Source organism: Pollicipes pollicipes, unplaced genomic scaffold (genome assembly GCF_011947565.3).
Source record: "Pollicipes pollicipes isolate AB1234 unplaced genomic scaffold, Ppol_2.1 Scaffold_3087;HRSCAF=3621_pilon_pilon_pilon, whole genome shotgun sequence".
Classification (NCBI taxonomy): domain Eukaryota; kingdom Metazoa; phylum Arthropoda; class Thecostraca; order Pollicipedomorpha; family Pollicipedidae; genus Pollicipes; species Pollicipes pollicipes.
This window is the reverse complement of record NW_023596225.1, coordinates 25922963-25950767: the sequence shown is the minus strand read 5'-3', so window position 1 is coordinate 25950767 and position 27805 is coordinate 25922963. Positions and strand designations below refer to the sequence as shown.

Below are 27805 nucleotides of genomic sequence, written 5' to 3'. Positions count from 1 at the left end.
CGATGCCGGCTGTTTTCTTCGGGCGGGAGGAAGATACTGTTTCGCTTAAGTTAGTACATTTGCTTCGGATTGGGAGGATGCACGAATCTGGCCAGAATTCCTATAATTTTTGTTGTCAGAATTTCGCTTACGATCACACTGGTTGTCCAGCAATAGAAACTGGGTGATGGCACCCATTATCAGCGAAACTAATTTCGTTTAGTAGATCAGCAAAATTTATCACGTTACGATGCCGCGTTTGAGGCGTCGCATGCACGCATTGCAACAGTTCGGCGCCAAGGACACCCGTATCAATCAAAATATGACTCGACATCCAGTCATGGTGTTGATCAACTCGGTGCTGCGACGGAGCTTGGCCGGCTGAGGCCGATCGTGCCGGCTCGGGTTCAGCACAGCACACGTACTCACTGACCCATGAGGTGTAAACGAATGCAGAGCGGAGGGCTAAAGCGCGCCCCGGCATCGCCAGCGACGTTACGTGTTTGACACAGTCGGCCACCGCCCGGGTAAGACTACAGCGCCGGGCAGGGTGTGATAGACACCCTGCACGGCTCGCGAGTCGGATCTCGACAGCACAGCTTAGCGCGGCGCACAAGCAATCCGCGGGAGTTATCACTCCGCCCGTAGAAGAGGATAAAGATCTGATCGCTGTCGTAAATTGAACATGTAAGCTTCCGTGAGTGCGGACGGACGACCGTCTTCGCGCATAACAATGAGCGGTTGACAACAATGGGCATAATGTGGCAGGCGAGATGCCGACCGGTGGTGCCGAGCAGGACCAGTCGTGTTACCTGGCAGCCAGGTCGTGTGCAGCTCAGCACGTGCAATGCCAGTGAAAGCACTCACAGACCGGCCACTGCAACTCCGAGCGGGAGAAGTGCTCACTTATCTTAAGTCATTTCCATCAACAGAGCCCAAGTAAGGGGGCCGGGGAACCCAGCCAAGTAAAAAACAATGGCTTTGCACAACTGGCAAAAGTGGCGATGCCATTACGCTAGAAGACAGTTAGCGTGGCATGAGGGAAAACGAAACAAAAGCGCGCTGGGACAGAACAGGAGGCGTACCGGATTTCGAGTCGGACCTGTGTGGGCAGACCGGTTCACTGACAGGCCACAAACGGATTTGGACACGCGAAAAAACGGGACAGTCTCCACCTTGCAAGTTTGTAGAGAATGCAGGCAGATGATAAATTGCGAGCTCTTCTTCTCTCCGTTGGCTGTCCAATGTGTGCCATCTTCTGACGGAGGTAAGCTCTCTCGCCCCATACGGAAGAGCGCGTTCCTCGTTTCGCAACATGTGCGCACGTGCTCACTGGGCACAATCGGGGAGGGTACATCCACGAGAAAGACTTGACCAGCCTAGTCTACTGTGACCGAGTCACAACATACCGAGAAAACGCGTTGCGTATTGCAGCATCTGCATTATATGACATACTCAACTTTGACCTGATCCGATTAATACATACGAATCGGATACGGAACGTGGTGATTGGTATAATGGAGCATTTGCATTATATGACATACTCAACTTGGACCTGATCCGATTGATACATACGAATCGGATACGAACGTGGTGATTGCTATAATGGAGCGCGTCGGCTACTTAGGCTATTCTGCTGGACGCGGAGCATATGCCTGTCCCAAACGTCTTTTCCACTGCGTCGTCTTAAAGGCACAGGAGAAATGTCATGTTCCCACGTCCGGAGCATACTGCATATTCGGCTTTGAGTTATGCATAAGCGCCATTGCGATGTGAGCGGTGATGTAAGTGTTAAACCACCGCGAGTGGTGAGGTCACTTCGTGTCGCAAACCGCACGGCCGGAGACGAGGCCCGGCTCTGGCCGGCGCACCGGCTGCCAGATCGCACAAGGACGGTGTGCGGTCCGGGAATGGACCAATCCGCGGCTGGGACGCAGACGTCGACACCGCGCCAGTTTAGGGCGCAGCCGCAACACACACCATATCTGCTCCGCGGTCAAACTGTGCAGCGATGCAGCGACGGGGCGTGAGCGACAGCCTCCGATACGGCGGCCGTGGCCGCATGCCATTGCGGCCGAGCGACTCCAGGCAGCGTGGCGCGGGGGTGAGACGTCCGGAACACACCACCGAACGAGACCCCACGGGAGCGGCCTGGTACGTCCTGACGGGTGTCAGGCGTCCCCGCCACTCCGACATCCTGCCCCGTCGCAGATGCGCACACGCCCTGCACGGGCTCGGTCTCTGTATTCACATCGGCAGACCGCACGTCATCACATATCTGGTCTGTGGCTACCCCGCCGCGCCCGGCGCAAACATCAGGTGCGGCTTACGGATGCTGCTAACATATACACAGCGTCCGGCTGGTTCGGCGAATGACAATTCAACACGAGGCCCGTACTTGGGCGGCATCACAATCGCCACCATCTGTTTATGTTCCTGTAATCGCTGGCAATTCATTACGAACGGCTATACGCACGCCACGTCCAGTACGGTGCCCGTTCACACGCTGCGAATCACGCTTACCAATTCCGCACTATATTGATAAAATAATCAGATATCGCCCGCATCCCACGCATTCACACCGCGCCACCTTCCCGGAGACGCGTCACCTGGCCGCCTCCGGAGAGGCGACTTGCATTGTAACAGAGGCGGCCGGCCGGGGCGGCGTCTCACATGGCGGCTCCGGGGTAGCGCTCCACGATCATGCCCACGCCCTGCCGAGCGAGGCTCCCGTCAGGTCAAGGCCCGGTCACGGACCGCCGCCGGGCCGGGCGGCGCCAGCGGGCCGTCCGGCACCACCTCCGGTGAGGGACTCGGCCGACGACACGTCACGCGCATCACACGCACAGTGGCTCGGCAGTCGGTTCTAAAAGCTGCCCGATAGACGGTGACGGGACAGGAGGCTAGCTGCGGATGGCGAACCCGTCGCAGAGAGAGCAGAGGCCCGCCTCCATACACCAAGAGGCGCCGGCCGTGCAGCGGTGGGGGACCAACCACTGCCAATGGATAAAAGAGAGCTGACCCGCCGTCCGGGGCTCGAGGAGAGCAGAGCAGGGTGACCCACCGGTCGAGGCTCGAGTAATAGCGGCCCACCACCCAACAGCGGGGAAGGGTGGCCCGCCGCCCGAGGCCGGAAGAGAGCACGGGAGGTTGACCCACCGGTCAAGGCTCGAGGAAGGGCGGCCCACCACCCAACAGCGGGGGAGGGCTGACTCGCCACCCAAGGCCGGAAGGGAGCAGGAGAGGATGACCCACCGTTCGCGAGCGGACACGGACGACTCACCTGTCCTCCGGCGGCGCAGGCGGCGATGAGCGCGTACTTGCCGTCCTCCTTGATGAGCCGGTGAGCGGCGTGCATTGCCAGCCGGACACCTGCCGGCCAGACACGTCGTCAGACGGCGCTACCGCCCCCGCCGCGGCGGCCGGTCGAGCGGCGCGGCACCCGCCCCTGGGTTATCTAGCACCTGCTATTGTCTCCGAGGCAACACATGTCTCAACAACGTGTGTTAGGGGGAATGCGAATATTACACAAAATATCTACCTAACAAGTGTGGTGTAGGTTAATTTTATTGGCATGCATCGGGGTACATGAACAGCACCCAATTATAAGTGCACCCAATTGTATGTAATAGAACCCAAAATGCATGCCGACATCCAATTAACTGGCAGCGCTTAACAAATTAGGAATGTTGAGTTGAGTAATGAAAAATAAAGCAATCACCATGGAGCAGTCTGTACGGCCCAACGCGCCAGGGGTTCCAGGGGTAGTGTTCATCGTTACGCCTTCAGTAGCTGGCGGCCGCCCTGCCCATCACCGCCCTGCAGCGCCACGAGCTGCCGCGCCGCGCGGCGGCCGGGAGCAGCGCCCGAAAACGCCGGCGCTGGGTCCGACAGCGGGCGGTGCGCGGCCGCACTGCCCGGGCCCCGGCGGGGCGCCGGCCCGGCCCGCACCTGTGGCGCCGAACGGGTGGCCGATGCTGAGCGAGCCGCCCCACTTGTTGAACTTGTCCATCGGCGGTGCGCCCACCTTGGCCGAGCGGCCCATCTGGTTCTTGGCGAAGTAGTCCGAGTCCATGGCCTTCATGTTGGCCAGGATCTGACCCTGAGGCACGGGACGGGGCCGGCGTTACGGACCGCTGCTGGGTCTGGTCAGCCGCGGGTCAACACCGATACCTGGCTCCGGGGCACGGGGCGGGGCCGGCGTTACGGACCGCTGCTGGGTCTGGTCAGCCGCGGGTCAACACCGAGACCTGGCTCCGGGGCACGGGGCGGGGCCGGCGTTACGGACCGCTGCTGGGTCTGGTCAGCCGCGGGTCAACACCGAGACCTGGCTCCGGGGCACGGGGCGGGGCCGGCGTTACGGACCGCTGCTGGGTCTGGTCAGCCGCGGGTCAACACCGATACCTGACGCCGGGTGACGGGGCGGGCCGGGCTCCCCACAGCGACACTGGGACGGACAGCGGAGCCCAGACGGCCACGCCTGCGGGTCCGATCGTGGCCCTGTAGCACGGCAGCCGGCATGGCGCGCTGAGCGAGACAGCACCAACAGAACAGCAACCCTGCCGGGCGCCGCTACCAGCGCCATCTGTCCAGCCTTTGCGCATGCGCAATTGAAACCGCACGCCAGAAGTCCGGTAGAGTGCTAACGAGTGAATCAGAACCACAGAACGGAACTTATGTCGACAACAGAACTGTGAGCGCGGGTGACGCTGCCACTCACGGCGAAGGCCTCGTGGAACTCCCAGACGTCGATGTCCTGCGCCTTGAGGCCGGCCTTCTCCAGCACGCGGGGCGTGGCGTACGTCGGCCTGCCGACCCCGGACGGACGGTCAGACGCCGCAGCGACGCGCCGGCCGGCACTCCAGCAGCAGCGAGGCACGGTCACGAACACTTGGTGACACTTAAAGCGATGCAATTATCTACACCACTCACATGTTGCTCACAAGCACTTGGGCAACGATACAGACCCTCACACTTCTATGCCATTTTTAACAAAAATTAGTGATCCCAATAAATGCTTCTTGTGGTTCGGTTCAGGTAATTCTAGTCCCGTTATCTTTAAGTCTACCCGAACATCGCGCTAACTTGCTTCACATATCTTCGTTTTGTCACCAACGTCAAACGCCCACTAACAGGATGTCTCTGATTATCCCGGCGGCGCAGCTGGTCGATGCGTGTGGCAATGACAGTCGGAAGTCACTGGTTCAAGCCTGACTTCGGTACGCTTTTCCCCGACTGCCCCCTACTCAGGAGATGGTGCAGCAGCTGGGAAGTGATCGCCTGGCCGTCGGGTAAACGCTGAACCAATTAGCGCACGTGGCCGTGGCGTCCCGGGTATGGTCTGTCTTTAAATAGACCCTTTGGTCCGGTGTCATTTCCCCACGGCACGGCCTCGCTTTATGTCGCCGGAGCCGTCCTCTTGACGCACCGGGCCCGCGGAGCCGGGATAGTCTGCGTGTGCGCCTGCGTCTGCGTGGTCAGGTCCCTCCCGCATAGATACCGAAAACAGAAACTTCCGTCATGTGCATGCCGAAAACTGAAATCTCTGTCGTGCACGTGCCGAAAACTGGAACCCCCGTCGTACGCAAAGCATACCCGTGTAACTGACAGTGTGAGTCATGCATGCAACCAGAAAAGTCCAAGTGGGGCACCATTTTTTCCTGATGCCTTTGTGCATGTATACGTCTACGAATTTTGGCCAAAATATTGAAGCGCTGCGCCCCATCTTTGTCGTCATCTACCCGTAAGATGAAGACAATTTTACAGAAGGCTGTAACAGCCCAGGGGGAGGACATAACGATAACGTTTGCGCAGCATTCCGCCGATGGCCCTGTTCCGCAGGAGCCATCCCAGGCGGCACGATCGTGCCAGACCAACATTCGGTGACTGGTACAAGGCAACAGTTTGACTTTATGTCAGCTTCTCCCGTGGAGTACAGTGTTTCGATCGCGTCTTAACGACGGGAGGCCCTGCCGATTTCTCTGGGCAGGTGCGGGGCGCGTTTGACGGCCGCCACATCTCCGGACGCCGTGCCAGGTGGGCCGCAGCCAGGGCGGAGGCCCTGCCAATGCAACGGTGCACAGCTGGCACTGAGTGACCGCTGCTGACGTCGGCCCGGGCCGCGCGCCGGACAGCGGGAGGAGTGCGGTCTGCTGAACAGCCCCCGCCTGCCCAGCTCACTCCGGGGCAGACGGGTGGGAGTGATCTGAGGGGTGCGCCCCTCCAACACCCGCCCACCTCACTCCGGGGGAGACGGGAGGAGTGATCTGAGGGGTGCGCCCCTCCAACACCCGCCCAGCTCACTCCGGGGGAGACGGGTGGGAGTGATCTGAGGGGTGCGCCCCTCCAACACCCGCCCACCTCACTCCGGGGCAGACGGGTGGGAGTGATCTGAGGGGAGCGCCCCTCCAACACCCGCCCACCTCACTCCGGGGGAGACGGCAGGAGTGATCTGGGGAGAGGAAAGGAGCTGGCGCGGACCTCTTATTGACGGCGGATAAATGACACCCAGCGAACCCTAGAAGTTAAAGCGCAAATTTTTGTGCTGGACCAAAGTCAAGCAGTGACAAACAAAAACGCTTTTCAGACGACAAAAAGCGTGACTGTGAAATCCCGCTTCCTGGTCTTAAAATAGCCGTCGCCATAGTCCAAACTTTTGGACAACACAACGATGTTTTCACCTCATCCCCCTCACTGTTCAAGCCATCCCCACAAAGTGAAGCTGTACCCCGCCGCGCCACGAGCCAAACGCGATCCTCCCCGCCCCTCCATAACCAAGCGCGCCGACCTCCGGCCGGCCGGTGCCTGGTCAGAGCGGGCCGCCGCTGCGCTCACCCCAGCAGCAGCTGGTCCTTGGGGTCCTGCGACACGAACGTCAGCTCGCGCAGGTACGCCTTGGGCTTCCAGCCCATCTCCTTGGCCTTCTCCTCGGTGGTGATGAGGCAGGCCGAGGCGCCGTCAGTCAGGAAGGACGAGTTTGCCGCCGTCACCGTGCCGTGCGGCTTGACGAACGCCGGCTTCATGGCGGCCATCTTGGCCGGCGGTGTCAGCCTGATGCCGTTGTCCTCCGAGACCATCTGGTCCTTGCCCGGCACTGTCGGCAGCAGGCCGGGTCAGGCGCCGGACCCGACAAAACCGGATCGGGCCAGACCGGACCCGGTCGGACCGGATCAAGACCGAACAGACCAGACGCGATCGAATCGGATCGGGCCAAACCAGATCGGACCAGACCAGACCAGACCAGACCAGACCAGACCACACCAGACCAGACCACACCAGACCGAACCGGACCGGACAGGACGGACCAATTTAAGACAGATCAGGTCATAAAGGCGCCCGACCGTTGTAGCCATCTTACGCAGGAATCCTGAATAGACGAACTGACGAAAAGTGACACTTTCCCGTCAGGGTGATTTAACGCGGACTGAGACTGAGACCCGGCAGCAGTGGTCAGTTTTCCACAGCGAAGTTATACCTGAACCCGCTGATGATATCAGACAAGGTCTGACACAATTGTCAATGACCGTCCATACCCTCACGCACGTACATGAAAAGCAGCCGAGCTGGCTTTCGCGTTGAAGAAATGTCCGACTGTGGTGTGTGCTAAAACGGTGCGGTCACCGACACCGGCCGCCGCGTGGGGTAGTGCGCCCAGTGGTCGGACGCTCGGGATGTTGTAACTGATCACGCGGCGGCACGTGTCATTGCTAATGTCGCCAGCGTAGAGTCTGTCACGCCGGCTGCCGCGGGGACGGGGACGGACAGCCAGGTTCGAATGCGCACTAGAGGCGTAACAGTTGGGAGAGTTTACATGCCCCGTAAAAGGGGTTTGTGAGTTCTCATACATGTGGCTGTGCCGTTTGGGAACTCACACGCTTCCACAAGATTACGCTCTAGATCCTTCCAACCCAAGACCCAAAACGGAGATGCTATTTCACGTGGGGGCACATCGATGTACTACAATACAAGTAAGAAACACGGAAATATGAGCGCATGACGTAGACACACTTTACTTTAACGTGCGATCCTGTGGTGGTCAGATCTGCCTGAACAGCGTCGAATGTCTGAAAACGTGCGTAAAGTTGGCTCATGCTGATTCTCGCGTCGTACACAGTTTCCACGAGTGAGCCCCCCCCCCCCCGCCATTAGAGCGTACTCGCCGAGCACTGACCTTTGACGGGGACGACGTCGCAGAGGAGGCCGTTCTTGCGCGCGTCCAGGGCCAGCTGATGGGAGCGGAGCGCGTACTCGTCCTGCTCGGCCTTGCTGACGCAGAAGGCGGCCGCCAGCCGGTCGGCCGAATGCCCCATCACCTCGCCCGTGCTGAACTCGGCGATGCCCGGCAGCTGGCGGGACACGCGGCGGTGGCGATGATTACCACCATTTGGAGCCTAATGGCCCTTGAGCTCACGTGACCGCGACGGTGGCTGTCAATATGTCACGTCAGGTGCGACCAGAAGGGGAGCCCTCGGTCACGTGTCCCACACGGCTGCGGTGTAGCCGTCAACTTCAGCTTAGTTTACAACATGGGGATCTGAGCCCAGCTGACAAGAGCGCATCAAGTGAAATTCCAACGTCGTGCCAAATGCATTCAAACTAGACGGCGAGGCAACCACCCGCAGCATAGACCAAGTGCGCACTCTGCAACCTCCGATAACGGCGCCTGCCTCTAGTCTCCAAGATGCACACCGCGTTTTCAAACGGCTGAGTTCCATGCCGAGCCACCAGCGCACGCCTTGCGCGCCGAGCCTGGCCGGCCGCCGCCTCGGCGAGCCGTGGACTGACCTCTGGCGCGAAGAATGAGGGCCGGATGGAGGCGAGCAGGCCGAGCCGCTGGCCCAGCGTCTTGGCGCGGTTGGCGCGCAGCATGATGGAGCGCATCTGGCGCGAGTGCCGGATCGGCACGTCCGACATGAACTCCACGCCGCCGGCCACGCACGTGTCGTACACGCCGGCCGAGATCAGGCCCACGCCTGGCGGCAGGCACGCAGCGGCGTCACGGGCGGCGCACGGCGTCACGGGCGGCGCGCGAGGTCACAGTGCGGCGTGTGAGGTCACAGGGTGGCACGCGGGGTCACAGGTGGTGCACGGGATCACAGGGCGGCGCGCGGGGTCACAGGGCGGTGCGCGGGGTCACAAGGCGGCGCGCAGGGTCACAGGGCGGCGCGCGGGGCCATAGCGATGCACCTGGTCAAGGGCGATGTTCGAGACGTCCTGCGTGCGGTAGTCCCGCTGCGCACATGCAGTGACGCGGGATGGGGACGGGGTCACAGGGGACGGCGAGCACCAAGGACAGACTCAGGTGACGACCTGGGCCACTGCCGGCGGTCAAGGTCATCGGTATCGGGTATAGGCGGTCCGGTGACGCGGCGGATCGTCCACCGCACTGGGATGACGTCACTGTCCCCGACGCATACTGCACAGATCGCCACTATCGCCCATTACAGGGTGCGCCCGAGCCACTCCACACAGCCCTCCGTCACCCATCCAGCCCGGCTGCCAGGCCCGCACCTGATTAGATAGTGATATATCAGCCCATAAGATAACGGAAAGGCAACTGATCGGGCGCTAGATGAGCAAGCACCAGGCCAAAGCCGCAGTCGGGCGGCGGGGTCCACAGTCTATCCCGCCGGCACCCGCCACCAGGAGCGTCGCTGCCCGCCCCTGCCTGCGCCGGGCGGGAGCTGGCAGGGTCGGCGGGTCTGTCCCACCGGACACGTCTGACCAGCGGCCGGTGCGGCGCCACTCACAGGTGGCGATGGCCGCGTTGGACGAGATGCAGGCCATGGTGACGGTGTGCGCCGGCGTCTTTTCCGAGAAGCCGGCGCCCAGCATGGCCTCGCGCGCGATGTTGCTCGTCTTCACCTCCTGGATGACGGTACCGAGCGTGACGTAGTCGATGTCGGCCGGGTCGCAGTCCACCTTACGCACCAGGCCGCTGCCGGCCGCCGGCAGCACGGTCAGGGGCGGCGGGGCGTGACGGCGGAAGGCGGGCAGGAGACGGCGGTGCGCGGCGGCGCCCGCCGTCGACGAACGGACGCGGTTTGGACCATACAGGGTACACAGACGTGCAGTATTCAGTTCATTTGGGATGGCGTGGGGTCCATTCTCACACCTTATTTAGCAAAGCTACCCCACCGGGGGTGCGTCTTTCGCGCAAAGGACAAGCACCCCCTCGTGCACCGATTTCGATTATCCAGCCACATGACGTGATCGGCTGTTTTCTAAAGGTCAGTGCTGGCCTGAGGACGGGCTGCTGCAGTGGCGTCAGCTGGCTGCTAAACTAAAAGGGCACGTGACCCCCAGCCGGTGCAGCGGGTCCCGTGACCCCCAGCTGGTGCAGCGGGTCTCGTCACCCTCAGCTGGTGCAGCGGGTCCCGCGACCCCCAGCCCGTGCAGCGGGTCCCGTGACCCCCAGCCGGTGCAGCGGGTCCCGTGACCCCCAGCTGGTGCAGCGGGTCCCGTGACCCCCAGCTGGCGCAGCGGGTCACGTGACCCCCAACCGGTCGGCACTCACAGCAGAGCCTCGCGGGCCAGGTCGTGCGGCATCATCTTGTTGTACTCGGTGGCGGACATGAGAAACGGGGTGCGCACGCCCTCCACCAGCACCACGTTGGGCTTCTTAGCTTGCGAGGCGGCCGCCGCCATTGTGCGCACGCCACCTGCGGGTCACAACACACGGATTTGAGAGGGCCAGCACACCGCGCGCGGAACAACGGAGACAAGGAGGTACTTAGCTGTGGTGGTCAAACTGGGGTTGGCAAAAAACGTCCTTCCCAAGCTCTCCACTGAGACCCTTTTGACGAAAAGCTGCATCACACACAGTAGATTAGGTATCCCATGAGCCATAACATAACATAGCATTGAGAGATATCTCCCATTCCCGAGAAAAATCATTCGAAGTTACTGCACTGGGCTGTGTCGGGCGAGAAATTCAAGCAGACATTCGGATGAGACTTGGTTCGGACCCCGAAACACTACACCAATATCCTCCAAAGTGGAGGTATGGTACTCCACGTGCATAAGCTAACGGAGCACGCGAGCTTTTCCGGTGCTGCCCAGACCGGTACACAGCTACACGCCGTCGGTGTCTTGTCTCCAGCGACTCTCCCACGCAATCTCCGACAGTCTGAGGCATCTCGACTGTGCACACGCTGAATGCCTGACACGGCACCGCCGAGCACAGATAGACGTGCTTTCCGAGACGTGCGCCGGCGCTTACCATAGCAGAACAGCCTCTGTAGCTGGGCGGGTTTGATTTGAAGAACAGCCATGGCGAAGTCCCCTGGGTTGAACTGAGTGCCTTATCACCTGGTGACAGGGGGTGAACGTTAGTTGAAAAGCCGATGCTCATGCACGGGACCTGATATATCAGTCCGAGCACGGAACGTTGCACCCAATTCGAAAATCCAAACATCTGCGCTTACTAAGGATAATCCCATGACCAGAGTAATCCTAAGTGTACAGCTCATGACCGAAGTCGAATCCGAAAACAATGGCTTCGAAGTTTGGAACTGTAAAGCCGAAGCCAGCGGCTTCGTATTTTTAAAACGGCCGAGCAAATACAAAGCCAGCGGCTCAAAACTTTGTACACGCGAAGTCGAAGCCAGGGACTTCGTACATTGGAAACGCTAAGCCAAAGCCGAACCACCATCAAGTTAAAATCAAGAGGTCAAAGCCCACGCCAAATCTAATGTACAGTGTCGTTTTGCACGGCACAAAAAATCGCGTCTGTTCAAACCCGTGGGGTTCAGAAACATACCAGTTGTTTTGCGGAATTACTAAGACAGGACGGATTGACAACTGACTGAGACAATATGCATTCTGGATGGAAAGTCTTCCGATCACCGTTCTCGTCCTGCGTGTCAGTACACACAGTACGCTTCGGACAGTTAGTTCTGCCGCCGTCGTCAGGTGTTAATTTGTCCTAAGGATGACCGACCAGCTTGCGATTCCGTTCGTGCATGCGTCCCAGCCTAGGAAAGTTATGTGGTGGACTGGGGTAGCCGGTCACTGTTTTAGTAAAGTAAAGTCACAAATGCAGTGAATAATCAACATGTCAAATCCGCAACATTTTAAGCCCGCATAGATCTGAGACCGGACTCATGATCAAATGCTTGTTTTGGCCGAAACCAGTTGTCTGAAATGAGATGAAGCCAAAGATAAAGCTGAAACTAATTGTTCAAAACGGCACGAAGCCAATGTCGCAACCGAAGCTAGCCGTGGAAAATGGCTCAAAGTCGAAGCCAAAGCCGAAGCCACTGGAGCAAACCATGACTTCGCCACGCCCAGGCCGAAACTGAAGTCCTTTCATCTTTTTGCCTGATAACTATATGTTGGAGAGAAGTCAACACTTACAGATTATAAAGCATGCTAAGTGGTTTCTTATGGTTTAATTACATCAAGACCATTCGTTGCTCTGACTAAAACATTACATAAATGAGCATCAATTTGACATGCATTTGGTATATGAACTGAATGTGAAAGGGCAAAGGATTTTGAAAGGTGATGTTACTTATTTTATTCTGAGGACCACAAACCCAGACAACATCTATTACTCCCTTCTAGCCAGCAGACAGTTCCACATGTTCTGCCACACAGGGATTGGACAAGTACAACCTGCCACCAAAGGCATCCAATGTAGAAGGATGGATCACATGCACCATCTTCTGGATCTGACACTTCCCAGGTCAAAGAGGCGGCCATATCCTCTGAAGCATCCACATAGGTGCAGACCACCTTTCTGTGCATGACTCAGGCCGGGGAGTGACCCAAACACTCTGGGGTTCTTGCGACCCGCTCAACATGATCTATGAGTACAAAAGTTTACCATGTTTCAGATTTGCTGGAAAAACTCAGCTGGCTATCTGCAGACAGCCTCACCAAATACTGTGTTGTGTTGCTTCTTCAAAAGGTGCTAGCTCTGGTAAACCAGAAGTGCTGGCCTGTGAATTTTGGGAGGCATCTCAAACCCTACATCCTCACATGACAGGATGAAGATTCCTGCTTCTACACAGAGATGGGAAGGGGACACCTGTATTGCCCACATGCTAACCAGCATAACTACCTTACCTGTGACCCCACATGACTTAGTGGGTTTGGCTGTGCACTGAAATCCACCTAGCACCTCAATGTCTACTCTGACCACATAATGGTTCCAGCTTTGCACTCATAGTCGTTGGCACCTTATTTCAATGCTGTGATGATGAAATTGAACAGCCATGAGCCTACTGTGGACAGCGCACATACATGTCTGTCTTTGTCTATGCTGCCAGAGTGGTGCGGTTGGAGTGGTCTCTGGTGCAATGCTGGTGAATATAACTAACAAAAATATTGGCTAAGAAGCACATGCATGAGGAGTATGGAGACCTGGAGATGTGGAAGAGGGTGGGGAGGGGGGGGGGGGGGTGGAGAGGTCAGAGGTGGGATCAGGAAACTGGGCCTAGTTACCATCAGCTGAGTTAATGCAAAAAATGTGCATCATATTACAAACATTAGGAGAAGAAATGCAAGCCCATTCTGCCCGAATTGTGGAATACATATAAGGCCAAATTGGTCCCAGAACATATAGTTCAAGTTTCTGTAATTTTTATAATGGTGCACTTCAATACCCAGCATGATATTGAGCCACCCAGCCAAGAAAAGATGCTGACTGTAGGGCTCTTCATTACTTTTTAGAAATGTCATGATCCAACCCTACTAGATTTACATTTATGTGCCCAATCACCTGCCTCATTCTTTGTAGCAAGCCAAGAGAAGCTGCTCACTGTAGGGCTCTCCCTTACTTTTAAAAATGCCATGATCCAAGCCTACTAGATTTACATTTATGTGCCCTACTACTTGCCTCATTCTATGCAACAAACACATTTCATTTAGCAGTGAATATTTCATTACCTATTCAGTGATGGCATAGGCATAGGCAGCACAATGAGTGTTCTCAACTAAGGATAACTTCATTAAAGCTTTGCTGTTTATTTAAATGATATTTATTAAATACACACTGCTTGTAAAAATTATCTATTGAATGCGCATATGTCAGCATGCATGTCAAAGTGGAAGACCCAAATCATGTGCATTATCTGATGACAACCAGCCAGCCATGCAACAGTTATTCTTTGACATTTTGGGCACAGTTTTTCTTGACTGTCAACATGTTCAGAAGAAAAGTTTTTTGGTCTGGTTACAGATTAGGGTTAAAAACTTTCAGACAGATCCATCACTGACTATCATTGGGGCTTGGACCTTGGAATATGCTGAGTTACTGAGGCTGTATGGCATTGCCTGTCTCTCACCCAGACAGAAAGGCTAAAGACTGCATAGAATGAAACCCATTGCCCATGGTTCCTCAGGCATGCAGCTTCATTAACCACTGTGCTATCAGCACCTTGCAGTGGAAAGATACTAATGCTCTGTGTACTATGGTAAGCTGCTAAATATCTATAAACTGCATAGTGGCTGGCCCATCCTGGTCCATTGAAGATGAGCTACACACAAAACCAATACTGCTTGAACACAATATATATATATATATATATACATATATATATATACATATATATATATATATATATATATATATATATATATATATATATATATATATATATATATATAATCTCCAAAGATTCCACCTACTGCACCTCATGTGCACACAAAATTTATGTGCTAAGCCTGGATCACGCATACACTTGAATAATCCTAGGCCAAACTGAGCTAAATTGCTGGCTTATCTATGCCTGAAAAACAGTTTAAGCTTTTTGTCAAAAGTTACAACATAATTTCTTGAACATGGGCTCCCTGGACACCAAAATCAGTGGTGATCAAGTGCCAAACATGCGCACTCAAACTGATGGTGTGAAGCTCTGAAACTGTGGTCACAATGGCTGCTCCAGACATCGTCATCATATGGAGTTTCGCAGTCTGGCTTACACTCCCAAAATAAGTGAAATTCATTTTCTTCTCATATGACATTAACTGAACCCATGATCCAATGTATACCCTGACCCATGATCCGAATTTCAAGTACTTTCCTATATAACAACCAGCACAACGTTTGATGAAATCTACAGCAGGATCAAAATTCAATGCATTGCAAATTTTACACAGCTACAGTGCTCCACGGCTTTGGTAGACACCTTCATAAATGACTTTCATCACGCTAAGTTGCACCCCGCCACCTAAAAAAACACAGTTTGCACGTATTTCCTACCTACCTTCGGTGGATGCACCGGCGAATCAAAATGTATGAAGGGAATAAGAATGTTGGCCCACCCCCTTCACTTGAGTGCCTAGAAAGACCGTCTTCGGAAAGCGGCGCAGATTGAGAACGCTGGACACCCAGATCTGTATCGAAAATAGCAAACCACTCGTAGAGATCTCTGTTTTCACCAATCCGGTTCTAGATGGGAGAAAACTCACCAATCAAAAAGCTAACACGTAAAACTGCTCTGCTACTTCTTTGCTTCGAACAGGTTCTTCGTCTCGGGACAAGCTGGCTGCACAAATATTCATTTTGTGCGTCAGCTGATTTATTAGAGTTAAAGGACCTCCTTGATCCCGAAGAGCGTTCTAATGCTGACTGATCTATTTTATGTCTTTTAACGGCACCAAATGATCAGCTCATCAATTTTTTACTGCATACTATTCCGTACCTCATCGTATACTTTCAGCTGCCGTCCAGGCAGCCACAACCTTTTGCCTGGTTACGTGGTTGGAATAGTATCTTGGGGAAATTTTCATACCGTTGGTACCAGCGTACGTTAGAATGCTAGTTTTTAATATTTTATCGATTTTGATGTGAAAGAATTATGTCATTGCATACATCTCAATCAAATGTCCGTCCACAGAAGATGCACTCAACAGCAGAGAAGATATACCGTACATTGTAGCGGTCACGTGACCAAAATAACGATCACGATCGTCAGAGGCAAATGGCGTCGGTGCGCTGTGGGCTACGTCTGGCCGCGTCTCGTGCAAAATAAGGTGTGCTCGAAAATCCTACCTTTCATTGTTGAATTTCTTTTGAACTTTGTGCATAATAGGATGCATTGAACTTGTAAAATGTGTTGTATGGTCCTTCATGTCGCCACACATCCTGTTATATGTGTTTGAAAACCCGGTACGAGTTGGGCCGTTGAGGATCGTGCGTGTGAAATTTTAAAATGCCGTTATCTGATAATCTTGCGTGTTCATATTCTTTAGTTTCATGGTAAAGTGCGCCAGGGAAGATTTGAGTCACTGATGCTATCGTTTTGCCCATATATAGCTGATTGTGGCCAGCTCAGGGATATTATTGCCAGCCACACTGGATTGGCCATACTTGTATAGTCGATATCAGTTGATTGAGCTGCATCAGTTATATCAGGGTTGTTTTGCCATCAGCTGAGTGTGGTGGACCCTTGATTCATTGAATCGGATCCCCCAAATCTTTCATTTTTGAACACTGTTGGTACTGTCTGCAGGGTGATGCATGATGAGGTAAACAAGAGAGGGAAAAATGATCACAAAGCATGCATATGTACTTGTGCAGTAAATGAGTATAGGTCTGATTCTATGTAAGGATGTATAACTTGCATTTTCAGTTTGAAATGTTAGGTTCAATAGGTTCAATCATACATCACTGTCCATTAAACTTAAGTTGGCATTCAAGGTGTGTCATGGTTCTAAAGAGACATTTATGCATGATATATCTCAGTGGCTCTGCCAGTTTGCTTCAGTTAACTGTGTTAAAGATATTAAGTTGATGGTTTTCATGGCTGAATATCACTTGCAGGACTGTTCTCTGTATGGTTACTGAACAATATAGAAAAGTGATGACAAGGCACATGATGGCATATTGATCATAGTGACCATGTATTGTCCCTGCTTTTTCCTGCCACCACTGAAAAGCATGACATGATTTAGAGGCATCACATTACTGTAGTATTGTTGTCTTAAAAATATTTTTAGCATAATGCTATAATATATTGTGCTTTTTTATGTGAATGTTATGATAGTATGAATTCAAAGGTTTCAAACCTAGTGAGTTTTCTTGAACCAGATATATTCCATTGATATTGTAGTCACATGAAAATGCATTGATACAAACAAAAGTTACCACCTTTATTTCTGTTTGCTGCACATGGCTTTACCAACTATGACTTCGCCAGGTGGCCTTATCCATGCTGCTAAATGTGTGCAGATACTGCCCAAAAGGTTTGAAAACATTACCTCAGTTAACAAGCGGGGTGCCAAGGTAGTGGAAAACTATATGCATGTGTGCTCCACACAAATATCTCACCTACACCTGAGCCACTGATTTCCTGTAACTGCCTCACTTTTTCAACACTTGTTCCATCCCAGGTCCCTCACCATGACTTCTGATCTCCCTATGTCTCCACTCACCATCTCCTCACCTCATGGCGTCTCCTGCCCCCAGGTTGGGTAGCGATGAACTCGAGCGGGCCGCCGGCCGGCTGGGAGCCGGGCGCGGCGGCGTCGCCGGCCGCCGCCGGCTCGCCGCTGCCGTCGGCGGTCGGCGTCGCCGGTCCGAGCACTCCCGTGAGCGCCGCGCCGCCGCCGCTGCCCATCCCCGGCGACACGGACCTGCCCGCCGAGCTGGTGGCCGACGGCTGGCGGCGGCTCTGGTCGCGCCGCGAGAACCGCCACTACTTCTGGAACCACCGCACCAACGAGTCGCTCTGGGAGCTGCCCACGGCGCACGGCCGACAGCAGGTGCGCGCGCGCGGCGGCGGCGGCGCGGGCGCAGTGCTGTCGGCCGGGAGGGCGGTGGGGTGCGGTGGGATGGGTGGCCTGTCCGGCTGAAGCTTCCATCAGCTGGTGCCCATGCCTCTAATGCCGTGAGGTTTCGTGGAGGTGGCTGTAAGTGTTGGGATACCTCGCTCAGGGCATAGTGCGTGGGTTAGTGGACTGAAGCATTTGAAGTGGTTAAAAACCCTGTGCTGACAAGTGAGCACAACTATTTCCTTGATCTGGTGTCAAGTTTTATGGTTTGTGACAATGGTCAGGCTGGGGGGCCGAAAGTGCGGTGGTTGACGCGTCTGCGTTAACCACTACGTCTCTGGGGAAACCAGAGATGGGGGGGGGGGGTTGATTTACTGTGGTTCCCACCCTTCCTGCCAGGATGAGAGGCAGGCGACACCATATAGGCTTAGCAACTGAGTGCGTCGTAAAACCCCAATGACAACGACGACGACGACGATTGAAATATTTTAGAAACTTGTTCATTAGCTGGTTGCATTATTTCTCATGCTCATACAGTATGTCTGCTGCATGGCCACGATTGCGGCGTGTGGGTCTCTTTTCCACTCACACCATTCGTCCTCTCGTTCGCCGCGACCGCGTGACATCGGCTGGCAGCGTGTTCTGCCCCCGTGCGCGGCTGCGTCCCGGCAGAGGCCGCTGTGTCTCCACTGGTGTCACACGGGCGTCCGTGCCGGCAGTTTGACCCTGTGTCGGACCCGCTCGGCATCATGGGTCAGCCGGGCCACTCGGGCCAGGGGCTGAAGAGGCGCGCCTCCGAGGAGTTCGGTGGACCGGCCAACAAACGGATCCCCGTCGTCCAGTGAGTGCCTCGTGCGCGGTCAGCGAGCCGGCCTCCATCCTCTCCCGCGCTCTTTTGTCATGATTGTCGAGGATCAGTTGTCCGGTGTGTTCGTCATATGACCTCCGTACACAAAATGTGGATTGAGTAGGATCCATCTTTCTTGGTCCTTCAATGCGATGTGTAGGCGTGCTGCGGTGCTCTTGCGAAAGGCCGCCTCGTAGCGCTCATCAGCTGACCTGCTTTCTGTGCGTGCCAGCGGCCCCTGGGACCTGGAGGTGCCGACGAACGCGGTCATCTTCGAGCGGCCGCCCATCGCCACGCCCCACCCGCACCCCGACATAGAGGTGATGCGCGCCCAGCTCACCAACAAACTGCGCCAGTGCTACCAGGAGCTCTGCCACAGTCGCGAAGGTGAGGGCGGGCGCCGGTCTCCCGGCCGGGGGCGCCGCCGTCAGCAGCTGAGCACGTGCTGACGCGGTGAGGTCCGGTGCCGCTCGGCACGCCGGTGCGCTCCTGTGAGAAGCCGCGCCGGTCCCGGAGCGCTGGCCTCCGACGCGCTGTCGCAGCCCGCTGGCCGCCTCACCGCCGCCGTCGCGCCGCCGGCACGCCGCTGGGCCTCGCCGGCCCACTTCGTCATCACCTCGTGGCGTGGGAATTTCTGGCTGTTCGCTGGTGTCCGTGTGTGTCCGCCTATGCGGCAGCCGGGAGCTCTTCTGACCTGACCTGACCTGGCCCGCCAGGCGTGGACGCGCCGGCCGGCTCGTTCAGCCGCTGGCTGATGGAGCGCAAGGTGATCGACACGGGCACGGACCGGCTGCTGCCCTCCCAGTGCTTCCCCGAGATCTCCATGTCCATGTATCGCGAGATCATGAACGACCTGCCGATGAAGCTGGTCAAGCCCAAGTTCACCGGCGAGGCGCGCAAGCAGCTCTCCCGATACTGCGAGGCCGCCAAGAAGATGATCGAGTCCCGGTGAGAGGCCGCGTGCGACTCGCGCCCCCCCCCCCCCCCCCGTCCTCCGTCCCCGGAGACGCGTGGACGGCGGATGTCCCACACACGTGACCACGGGGGAGGCGTGGCGAGAATTCATCCTATGCGTCATCGTGCTCTGGGAAACTGTGTTGTAGGCGGTGGTTTTGCTGGAGCGCAGACTTTGACTGTTGAGATGTCATTGGTTTAGATGTGGCTAGAATTCGAATAGTTTACGAATGTTACGCTGCGTTGCCATGTGAATGCGATAGTTGCGTTTTGTTGCCGTTGACACATATATATATATATATATATATATATATATATATATATATATATATATATATATAATTTCTAGGGCGTACGGCTGTGTTCCGAAATCCACCGGCATGGATGGAGAAATGTCACCAGCTACCCTTAACAAATGGCTTCTAACTCGCTCCTACCATGTTTCCAAGTATTTTACTTCAAACCAGTTGCGATCATTTCGTTTCGGTGTCAGCTGTGGGAAAGGTGCCATGGGCCTCACGGGATCCCGGACTGCATTACACCAACCAGCCGATATATTGTTGGCACTCCATCGGCCTCGTGTTTTTTGGGCTCCGTTTATAGACATAACGGCTTGCATTTTTCAACAGCGAACAATAGGTGAGCTACATTGGGTAATACTTTGCAATCCTGGTTAATCAATAACGCTTCACGACGATTTAGATTTTGGCTACTCGTGCTAGGTAGCCGACTTTCCGCCCATGGCATATCCACCGTGGCCATCAGGCAGCTGAACCATGCCTGTCAGCGGCCGGTTTGCCCGCAAGGACTGGGACAGCGCACCCCATCTGTCCTCACCGCCTGTCCCGTCTGTCTGTCTGTCCTCACCGCCGCCCCGGTTGACCTCACGGTTGCCCCGCCTGTCGCCAGTACGGCCAGTCCGGAGAGCCGCAAGATCATCAAGTGGAACGTGGAGGAGACGTTCACGTGGCTGCGGCGCACGGTGGGCGCCTCGTTCGACGACTTCCAGGAGCGGCTGACGCACCTGAAGCGCCAGTGCCAGCCGCACCTCACCGAGGCGGCCAAACAGTCGGTGGAGGCCATCTGCCTCAAGATCTACAACCTGTCGGCCGACTACGCCAAGAAGATCCACGACCGGCACTGGGAGCTGCTCAAGGAGAACAACATCACGCGTGAGTGATGGCGACGGCGCTGGCGGCCACGCCTGGCGCGGGAGGGCTGACGACACCCGTCAAGGCGTGTGGCTGGAAAGCGAGGGGTCGCTCTGGTGACACGTCATCCTGGCACGTCGTCGGTGCGTCTAGGGTCTGCATTTATATTATTTTGTTTGTCTACCCTGTGAGTGGGGTGCGTGCTCCTTCTGTCGCCGCTGCACGCTGGATGGCCCGTGAGATGCCGCTGGCTGTCCCATGGCGTCACTGGAGGGGGGGGGGGGGGGGGGGGGGCGCCGAGTACGGTGTTGACACTGGCTGTCTGTCCCGTGACGTTGCAAATCACCATGATGATGGCTGTCCCGGAGAATGGCTGATGACTGCTCTGTGATGACCGTGTGTCTGGCAGTGACGCGTGCGGTCTCGTGCCGCGGCGCGCCTCCCCCTTCCGTGGCGATGCTGCGTGTTCGGTCGTGATGTGGGCGATCTGGTGAGCACGCTCCATCGGCCCGTCCTTGTTGCAGAGATCAACGCGTCGCTGACGGTGGAGAACCCGCGCAAGGTCTGGTGTTTTCCGGTGCAGTACGCGCTGGCCTGTCCGCGGCTGCCCCAGGTCGAGTACCTGCACGACAAGGACACCATGATGCTGCGCTACAAGGGAGACGCCCTCAAAGTCAACACCGTCTACCTGCAGAAGCTGGTGGGTTGGAGCCGCCGGGGCTCGCGGGTCAGACGCGCGCGGTGCCGGGTCCGTCACGAGCGCGCTGTGTCTCCCCTTGGATCAGGGGCGTCAGAAGCGGACACTGTGCAGCTGCCATACTTGGCAGAAGTTGCTGTGCAGCGTCCACTTCTGTCATATGTGACAGAAGTGGACACTGTATAGCCGCGTTGCGTACTGTTCGGGATAGCCGAAGCTCTCGCAATATCCTCTGCGAACGCTGAGAACTGCGTGACGTCGGTAACGTGACGTTCACTCGTGCTTGTGTTCCGGTGTTCCTGGGTTCCTGCAGGGAGCACTGAACGCATGGCCCCTTGATTTACGTATACGGTCCCGCGCCCCCCGCCGCGAGGGCCGGAAGCTCAGGAATGACCGGCCGAATGGGACCGCCGGCGGGCGGGGACCGGTGACCTGTGCGGCTTTGGCCGTCGGTCGGTAGGCGGCTGTTGGACCCTGTCGCGCCGTGCCCGCCGGGTCCGCTGGGCCCGCGTGCTGGACGGGTCCTGACCGCCGCCGATGCCGCCGCCGCCGCCGCAGGACCAGCTGTACCGGTACAGCTGCGCCGAGGACCGCAAGCTCGACTCGTTCCTGCCGCGGGTGTGGTGTATGCTGAAGCGGTACACCACGTTCTGGGCGGCGTCCGGCGGCGGCGAGTCGGCCGCCACCCAGGCCACGCAGGTGAGCGCCGCGTCCGACCCTGCCGCCAGGTCCGGGCCGAGGCGGAGCAGATGCTGGGTAACGGACGTATGCGCCGGGGCGAGCATTAGCAGGAGGGGGCAGGGGAACATATGCGTAAAACGGCGATGTTCCAGGGTTGAATGCTCGAGTCGAGTGCTTGAGCGCTTGATCGATTTGTGTGATTTAGAGGCTTGTTGGTTGACCTTTGTGGAGAATGTGTTGTGGGCATGTCCAACGAACGTAGCCATCGCCTGGCTGTGCCGCTGAGTTAGTGCCGCGCCCGGCTCTAGTCTGGCCGGCGGCCGGCGCCCGCCGGTCGTGACCCGCGCCTGGCGTGCCCCACAGGCGGCGCTGCCCCTGACCGTGCTGGAGTGCCTCCACAAACACTTCGGCGTGACGTTCGAGCTGTTCGCGTCGCCGCTCAACTGCTACTTCCGCCAGTACTGCTCGGCCTTCCCCGACACGGACGGCTACTTCGGCTCGCGCGGGTGAGTGCCGGCCGCCGCCGACGGCCGGGGCCGAGTGCTGCTGTGCGCCGGGCTCGGCGGAGAGGCGTCGGCGGTGCGGAGTCAGTGGCGGTGTTTTTAGGACCGCGAGTGGGCGTGGTCCAGACTGCCGTGACGTATTGATGGCGCACGATGCGTGGCGCGACGGGCTCACCCCGTCCGGTTGGCGTTGAGCGGCGGTGTCTGCGTGGTCAGGCTGGCGGATGGAGCACCTCCGACTGACTGACGCACCCCATGGAGATCCGGGCCGCGTGACGATGGCTGTGATCACGAGATGGTGGTCGTCAGAGTTGTATGTCACGAATGACCGCGACAGGATCGCTCGTGATGGGACGTGGTCACTTCGGGCCACGTCACACGAACAAATGCCTAATTCCGCGTTTAAAGGAGTGTTACCTGTGTTGAGCCTTTGCAGGCCACTAAGCCGGTGCGGCGTTTTCGATTCATCGTAAAACTCACACTGGCGGGGCACTCTGTCCGTTCCGTTGGCCTTACGGAGCTGGGCAGCGTCGCTCCGCCCCGTCGGCCGCGGCGTGTGTGTCTCTGCGCTGACGCTCCCTCGCCCGGCCGCCAGGATGGTGCTGGACTTCAAGCCGACACACGGCTCGTTCGAGGCCAACCCGCCCTTCTGCGAGGAGCTGATGGAGGCGAGCGTCAACCACTTCGAGCGGCTGCTGTCGCACACGCCCGAGCCGCTGTCGTTCGTCGTGTTCTTCCCGGAGTGGCGCGACCCGGCGCCGCAGGCGCTCAGCCGGCTGGAGTCCAGCCGCTGGAACCGGCGTCAGATCACGCTGCCGCCGTTCGAGCACCACTACCGGCACGGCTTCCAGCACGTGCTCTGCAGGTGCGGTGAGAGGGCGGCGCGCCGGCCCGCCGCTGGCGACCGCCGCCTGTAGGCGCACCGCCGGGTTTGTGCGGTCTCGCGATGAGTCTATGGGTGGGCTCAGGGTGTCGAACAGCACGTTAAGACGGCGAGGCAGTGGGTGACGTGTGTGGGTGTGCAGGGGTGGAACGAGGCTGACGAGTGGGCACGATCAGTTCCGCCCCGCACGCCGCGCAGCCGCGTGAACGTTACTGGCCGCTGTGTGCGTCACCCCAGCCAGTGTGCGTGATTTTGCCCGCTGTTCGCAGTGCCGTCCGGGTGGCGTGACCGGGTGCCGTCCTGTTCCACCTGTCAAACCCTGCCTGCTGGGCCACCCTGGCCTCCTCAGCGACCGTCCTGACCCGGCGCCCCAGCCCCGGCCCCGGCCCAGGTCCCGGTCCGCCTTCTGTCCGACCTCTCGTCCCCCGTTCGCGAGGTAACCCGCTCCCCGTGGCTGTGCGCGGCGCGCGGCACTCCCCGTTCCTCTCAGCGCCACGGCTGTCGGCTGAGTTCCTACCTCGTGTGCGCCTGCGCCAGGCGGGTCCGCGGGGAGCCGCAACACAGGCCGTTTTACTTGCTGATGCTCCTGACGCAGAAAACTCTTCGGATGGCAGTTCGTGCTCTTGGCTTACCCGTAGCTGCGTCCTGTGCGCAATGTTCCGACAAGTAATATATGAGTCACATGTAGTTCGTACCTTCCCTAACATATAGCCGGTGCCTCGTGTGGAATTGTCCTAAGGAGACAACCAAGTCCAATCCCGTCCAGTAGTCCATGTCGGATGCTGCCATCCTAATCCCATGACACCTGGCGCGCGCGTGATTCGTCGAGTCTGAGGATGCCAGTGATGACCCCCTGACCGTGCGACTCCGCGTCGGTGCTGTGTGGCGCGCCGACTCCGTGTGACGCGTCCCTCGCGCCGCCAGGGCCGACTCGACCATGCGCTCGGGCAACGGCACGGTGGTGGTGTGGCTGCAGAACGACGCCGGCCACGCGCGCTGGGGCCCTACCAAGGAGCGCGTCGATGCCCTCCTGGATGCGTTCCGGCCGAACCGCGAACGGCAGCGGGACCGACAGGACCTGCTGTCGCCGGGCCGGCGCGACAGCACGGGCCCGGCGGACCCGGCGGCCGCCGGCGCCGCCGCCCCTGCCGCCGCCGGCCCCGCGCCGGCACCAGCGCCAGCGCCAGCGCCGGCCGTGTCGGCGCCGCCGTCGGCCGGGCAGCCGCGGCCCGACGTCGTCTCGGCGTGAGGAGGACTGCGCCCGGTGGCGCCGTTTGTATGTACAAAGTACATGTGCCAGGCCGGCAGCTTGTAAAGCTACCGCGTTTTAGTTGAGTGGCGCCGTTGTTTTCGGTTGAGGTGGCCGGTGCGCTGCCGCCGGTTGATTGGCCGGGCGCTGAGCCGGCGCCGCGCGGCGACAAGGTGCCCCGCGCGGCGGATGAACGCCGTGGGAGGGGTGTGTCTGCGCTCGTGTCCTCCGTGGCGTGTCGGAGTGACCCGGTGTACCGGTGTCGCGCCGTTCCAAGCGAATATCTCTACTGTCAGATGCTGTCGCTCTCCGCATCCCCGGAAAGAGTTGCCTTGTTTTATATTTTTACACTGCAAGTTGTTTTATATTGCTGGCCGGCCGGGCGGGCTGTGGTCGAGCGTGGGTTTGGGGGTGTGTGAGGGGTGCGAGTGCTCCGCTCGCGTCAGGGAGGGGCTGCCCGTGGGCCAGCCGTCGGGCTTACGTTGACCAGGTGTGCTCTGTTTTGCGTCACCACAGCCATTACATGCATAGCATCTAGCTTCTGCCGGCTCAGGCTGCAGACGTGTTTCCGTGCTACCAGGTGGTGTGCTCGTCTTGTTTCGCGGTCTTGTCACGTCTAGATCGTTTGCGGCCGTTTTTTAGTCAGATTTGATTAGCGTAGTTTTAACATATCATTACGGTTAACATACTGGTGGCTGCGGACCACACGTTTGTTTGATGCCAGCGTTTTGAGCCGCGGGCCACGTCCAGCCGTCATGCAGCTTGCATTACTGGACTCCGCTGTGGGCGCGGGACGGGAATATAGCCACGTCTGGAGGACGCGCCTCTGTCAGGCCAGCTTTGGACGGACTGGGCAGACGCCCGAGCGTTCCTGCGCCCCCGTGTTCCTCTATCTCGTATCCCTGTGTCCCCACATCCCTGTGCCCCACGTCTGTTTCCCTGCGTCCCTGCGTCCCGCGTCCCTGGGTCTCGCGTCCCTGGGCCCCACGTCCCTGTGCCCCCGCCGCCTCGTGTCCCCGTCCCTTTGTCTCACGTCCGTTTCCCTGCGTCCCTGCGTCCCGCGTCGCTATGTCCGGCGTCCATGGGTCTCACGTCCCTTCGCGACCCTATGTCCCACGGCCCTCCGCGTCCCGGAGCCCCTTCGTCCATGTGTCCCTGTGTCAGCGCCGATGGCTGAGACGCAGGGCTGGGCGGCCGACCCATGTCTCGCGTCAGGTCAGACGCTCGGACCACTGCGTCCTCACTGCTGCCGCCGGGAGAACGCGGCGAGTCCCGCATGGAACCCCAGCATACTCCAGGTGGCGCCAATGAAGGCCGAGCCGACGCTATCGAGGGGCGCTGCCGGCCAGCCTGCGGACAAAAGCACCATAGTAGAACCTCGTGTGGCAATCGTTCGTAGGACAAATTTCGCATGCCTTAAGTTTGTTAAGATGAAGTACATGGGACTTCATGTTCGCGGCATCGAAAGTGGAAGTGGATTATGGAAATTTCCGTTGGATAAATTTGGCTTGGTAAATTGTTGGGAACGACAAGTTTCTGACGAAAGTGGTCGTGAGCGCAGCAGTGCGGTTGAAACCGGTTCGGGCGCGATGATCGCGACTGGTGCGGTTTGTATGGCAAAAGTACACACGCATACGTTCGTATACCGACGCAAGTTTGATAAAGTTCGCGAGACAGGAACTTGGAATAATATTGTGAGATTCGCATGCTGTTGAATGCGGCACACAAGTGCTTGTTAGGGTAAAGTTTGTTTGGCAATAGTGCCTGTGCCAAAGTGCGTAAGGATATGCATTACATGCAGGTAGGTGAACAACACTTACGCAAATGTTCCTCGGAATAAGGTTCGTTTGACTACCTACGCAAAGATCATATGCACGATATGCACTGCAAGCCGATATGCTGACCTGGCGTGATACCCATCACACATTCCATCCTTGGTGCCAGACCACTGGTGAGTGTGGTGCGGCGCCGCCACGTCGGGGGGGGGGGGATGGGTGGGGGATAGCGGTCGACAACGACAGTTGAGTGAGTTAGGTCAAATATTTTGACTGGCCTAATTCCGCATGCCCTCCAGGGGCTGGCATATTATCTGCATCAATTGGAGTAGTGGCGGGTGCTACTAGGGTGGAAGGGACCGAGGGTTGAAAGAGACGAACAAAAATGAGCACCGCAGGCTGCCCAGCGTGTCACTTGTGCTTCCCTTTATCCCTCATCCTGACAACGCATCTGTCCACGCCGCCGCCTCAGCCCTCTGAGCTCACCACGGACGCAAGGTGACGGTCGAGGCGGGAGCCAGCTCGCATGTGAAATACGTGAGCAAACGTGCAAGTGGCAGCAAGTAGATTGCTTGCATCAAATGAACAAGAGGATGTACCCGCTGAACCCCATGCGATTAGGACGTTACATTCTCCCGGCACAGCATTGCCCGAGGCTTTCACTTCCAAATCGTCCAGTCACTATTCAGTTATACGGCGGATGGAGCCAGAAATTGCACAGTGAAACCCCATGTCCTAGATCATCCCGCGTAGGCCAAGTTTCAGCGAAATTTCTGGGCTGACTACATATAATGTAATAGTGAGTGGTTGGATTTGTTAAGAAACCGAAAGGCCGGTAATTCTGCTCATCGTGAGGCTCGTATTAAACGTTACGGAAAATAATGGATTGGCGATGACTGGACGCGTTCTTTGGTGCAACGTTTTGACCGGAATGCGCGCGAGTCAGTGAATTCTAGGACATGACTCATGAGCATTAGAGCCTGGAGATCATACTTTCAGTACTCAGGTAAATGCTTGCCAATGATTTTCTTCTGAGATGAGCGTCGGACAGTTTATCAACATTCAAAAGAAGTCTAGTGGTTCGTGGTTTCTCTCGTAGACAAATTTACCCGGTTTACATGGGCAGCCGAGGATAATTCGAATTAAGATCGGAACGGATCATGCGACGTTAACCCTCTCGGCGAGGGGCGTTTACATGGGCGAAACCGGCTTTACGTCGGATTAACGGTCGATAGTTCGATCCCGCTTAGTTCGAATCAAGGAACGGATTATGGGCGAAAACTGCGCTTTTGAGGCGAACTGAACAAAACAAGAAGAAAAAAGCAGGTACTCTGCGTATGGATGGCGAATGTCACGAGCCATGGT

The 27805-nt window shown here is 57.2% G+C and overlaps 2 protein-coding genes across 3 annotated transcripts; one reads left to right on the top strand and one right to left on the bottom strand.

The window, feature by feature from the left end:
- Nucleotides 1-2206: 2206 nt before the first annotated feature.
- On the bottom strand, nt 2207-15309 carry LOC119090329 (trifunctional enzyme subunit beta, mitochondrial). Of its 2 annotated transcripts, none has more exons than XM_037213119.1 (11): nt 15192-15309; nt 11201-11289; nt 10496-10640; nt 9729-9916; nt 8764-8951; nt 8150-8324; nt 6814-7072; nt 4700-4787; nt 3931-4081; nt 3263-3351; nt 2207-2693 (listed from the first exon to the last, which is right to left on the bottom strand). In XM_037213119.1, exons 2-11 carry the CDS (start codon nt 11250-11252, stop codon nt 2649-2651), a joined length of 1380 nt encoding a protein of 459 aa, XP_037069014.1. In that variant the 5' UTR covers nt 11253-11289; nt 15192-15309; the 3' UTR covers nt 2207-2648. The 2 variants fall into 2 exon arrangements, with proteins under 2 accessions (XP_037069014.1, XP_037069015.1); XM_037213120.1 differs by having other exon boundaries at nt 15188-15303.
- A 1804-nt stretch (nt 15310-17113) lies between these two features.
- Nucleotides 17114-24536, top strand: LOC119089951 (mRNA (2'-O-methyladenosine-N(6)-)-methyltransferase; the record flags this gene model as incomplete). Its single annotated transcript, XM_037212753.1, has 11 exons — nt 17114-17172; nt 17511-17691; nt 18420-18541; nt 18780-18934; nt 19264-19495; nt 20411-20673; nt 21177-21352; nt 21908-22048; nt 22394-22536; nt 23129-23398; nt 24341-24536. Coding segments are annotated over exons 1-11 (1938 nt in total), but the record flags the coding sequence as incomplete, so codon positions are not given.
- Between the last annotated feature and the right edge of the window lie 3269 nt (nt 24537-27805).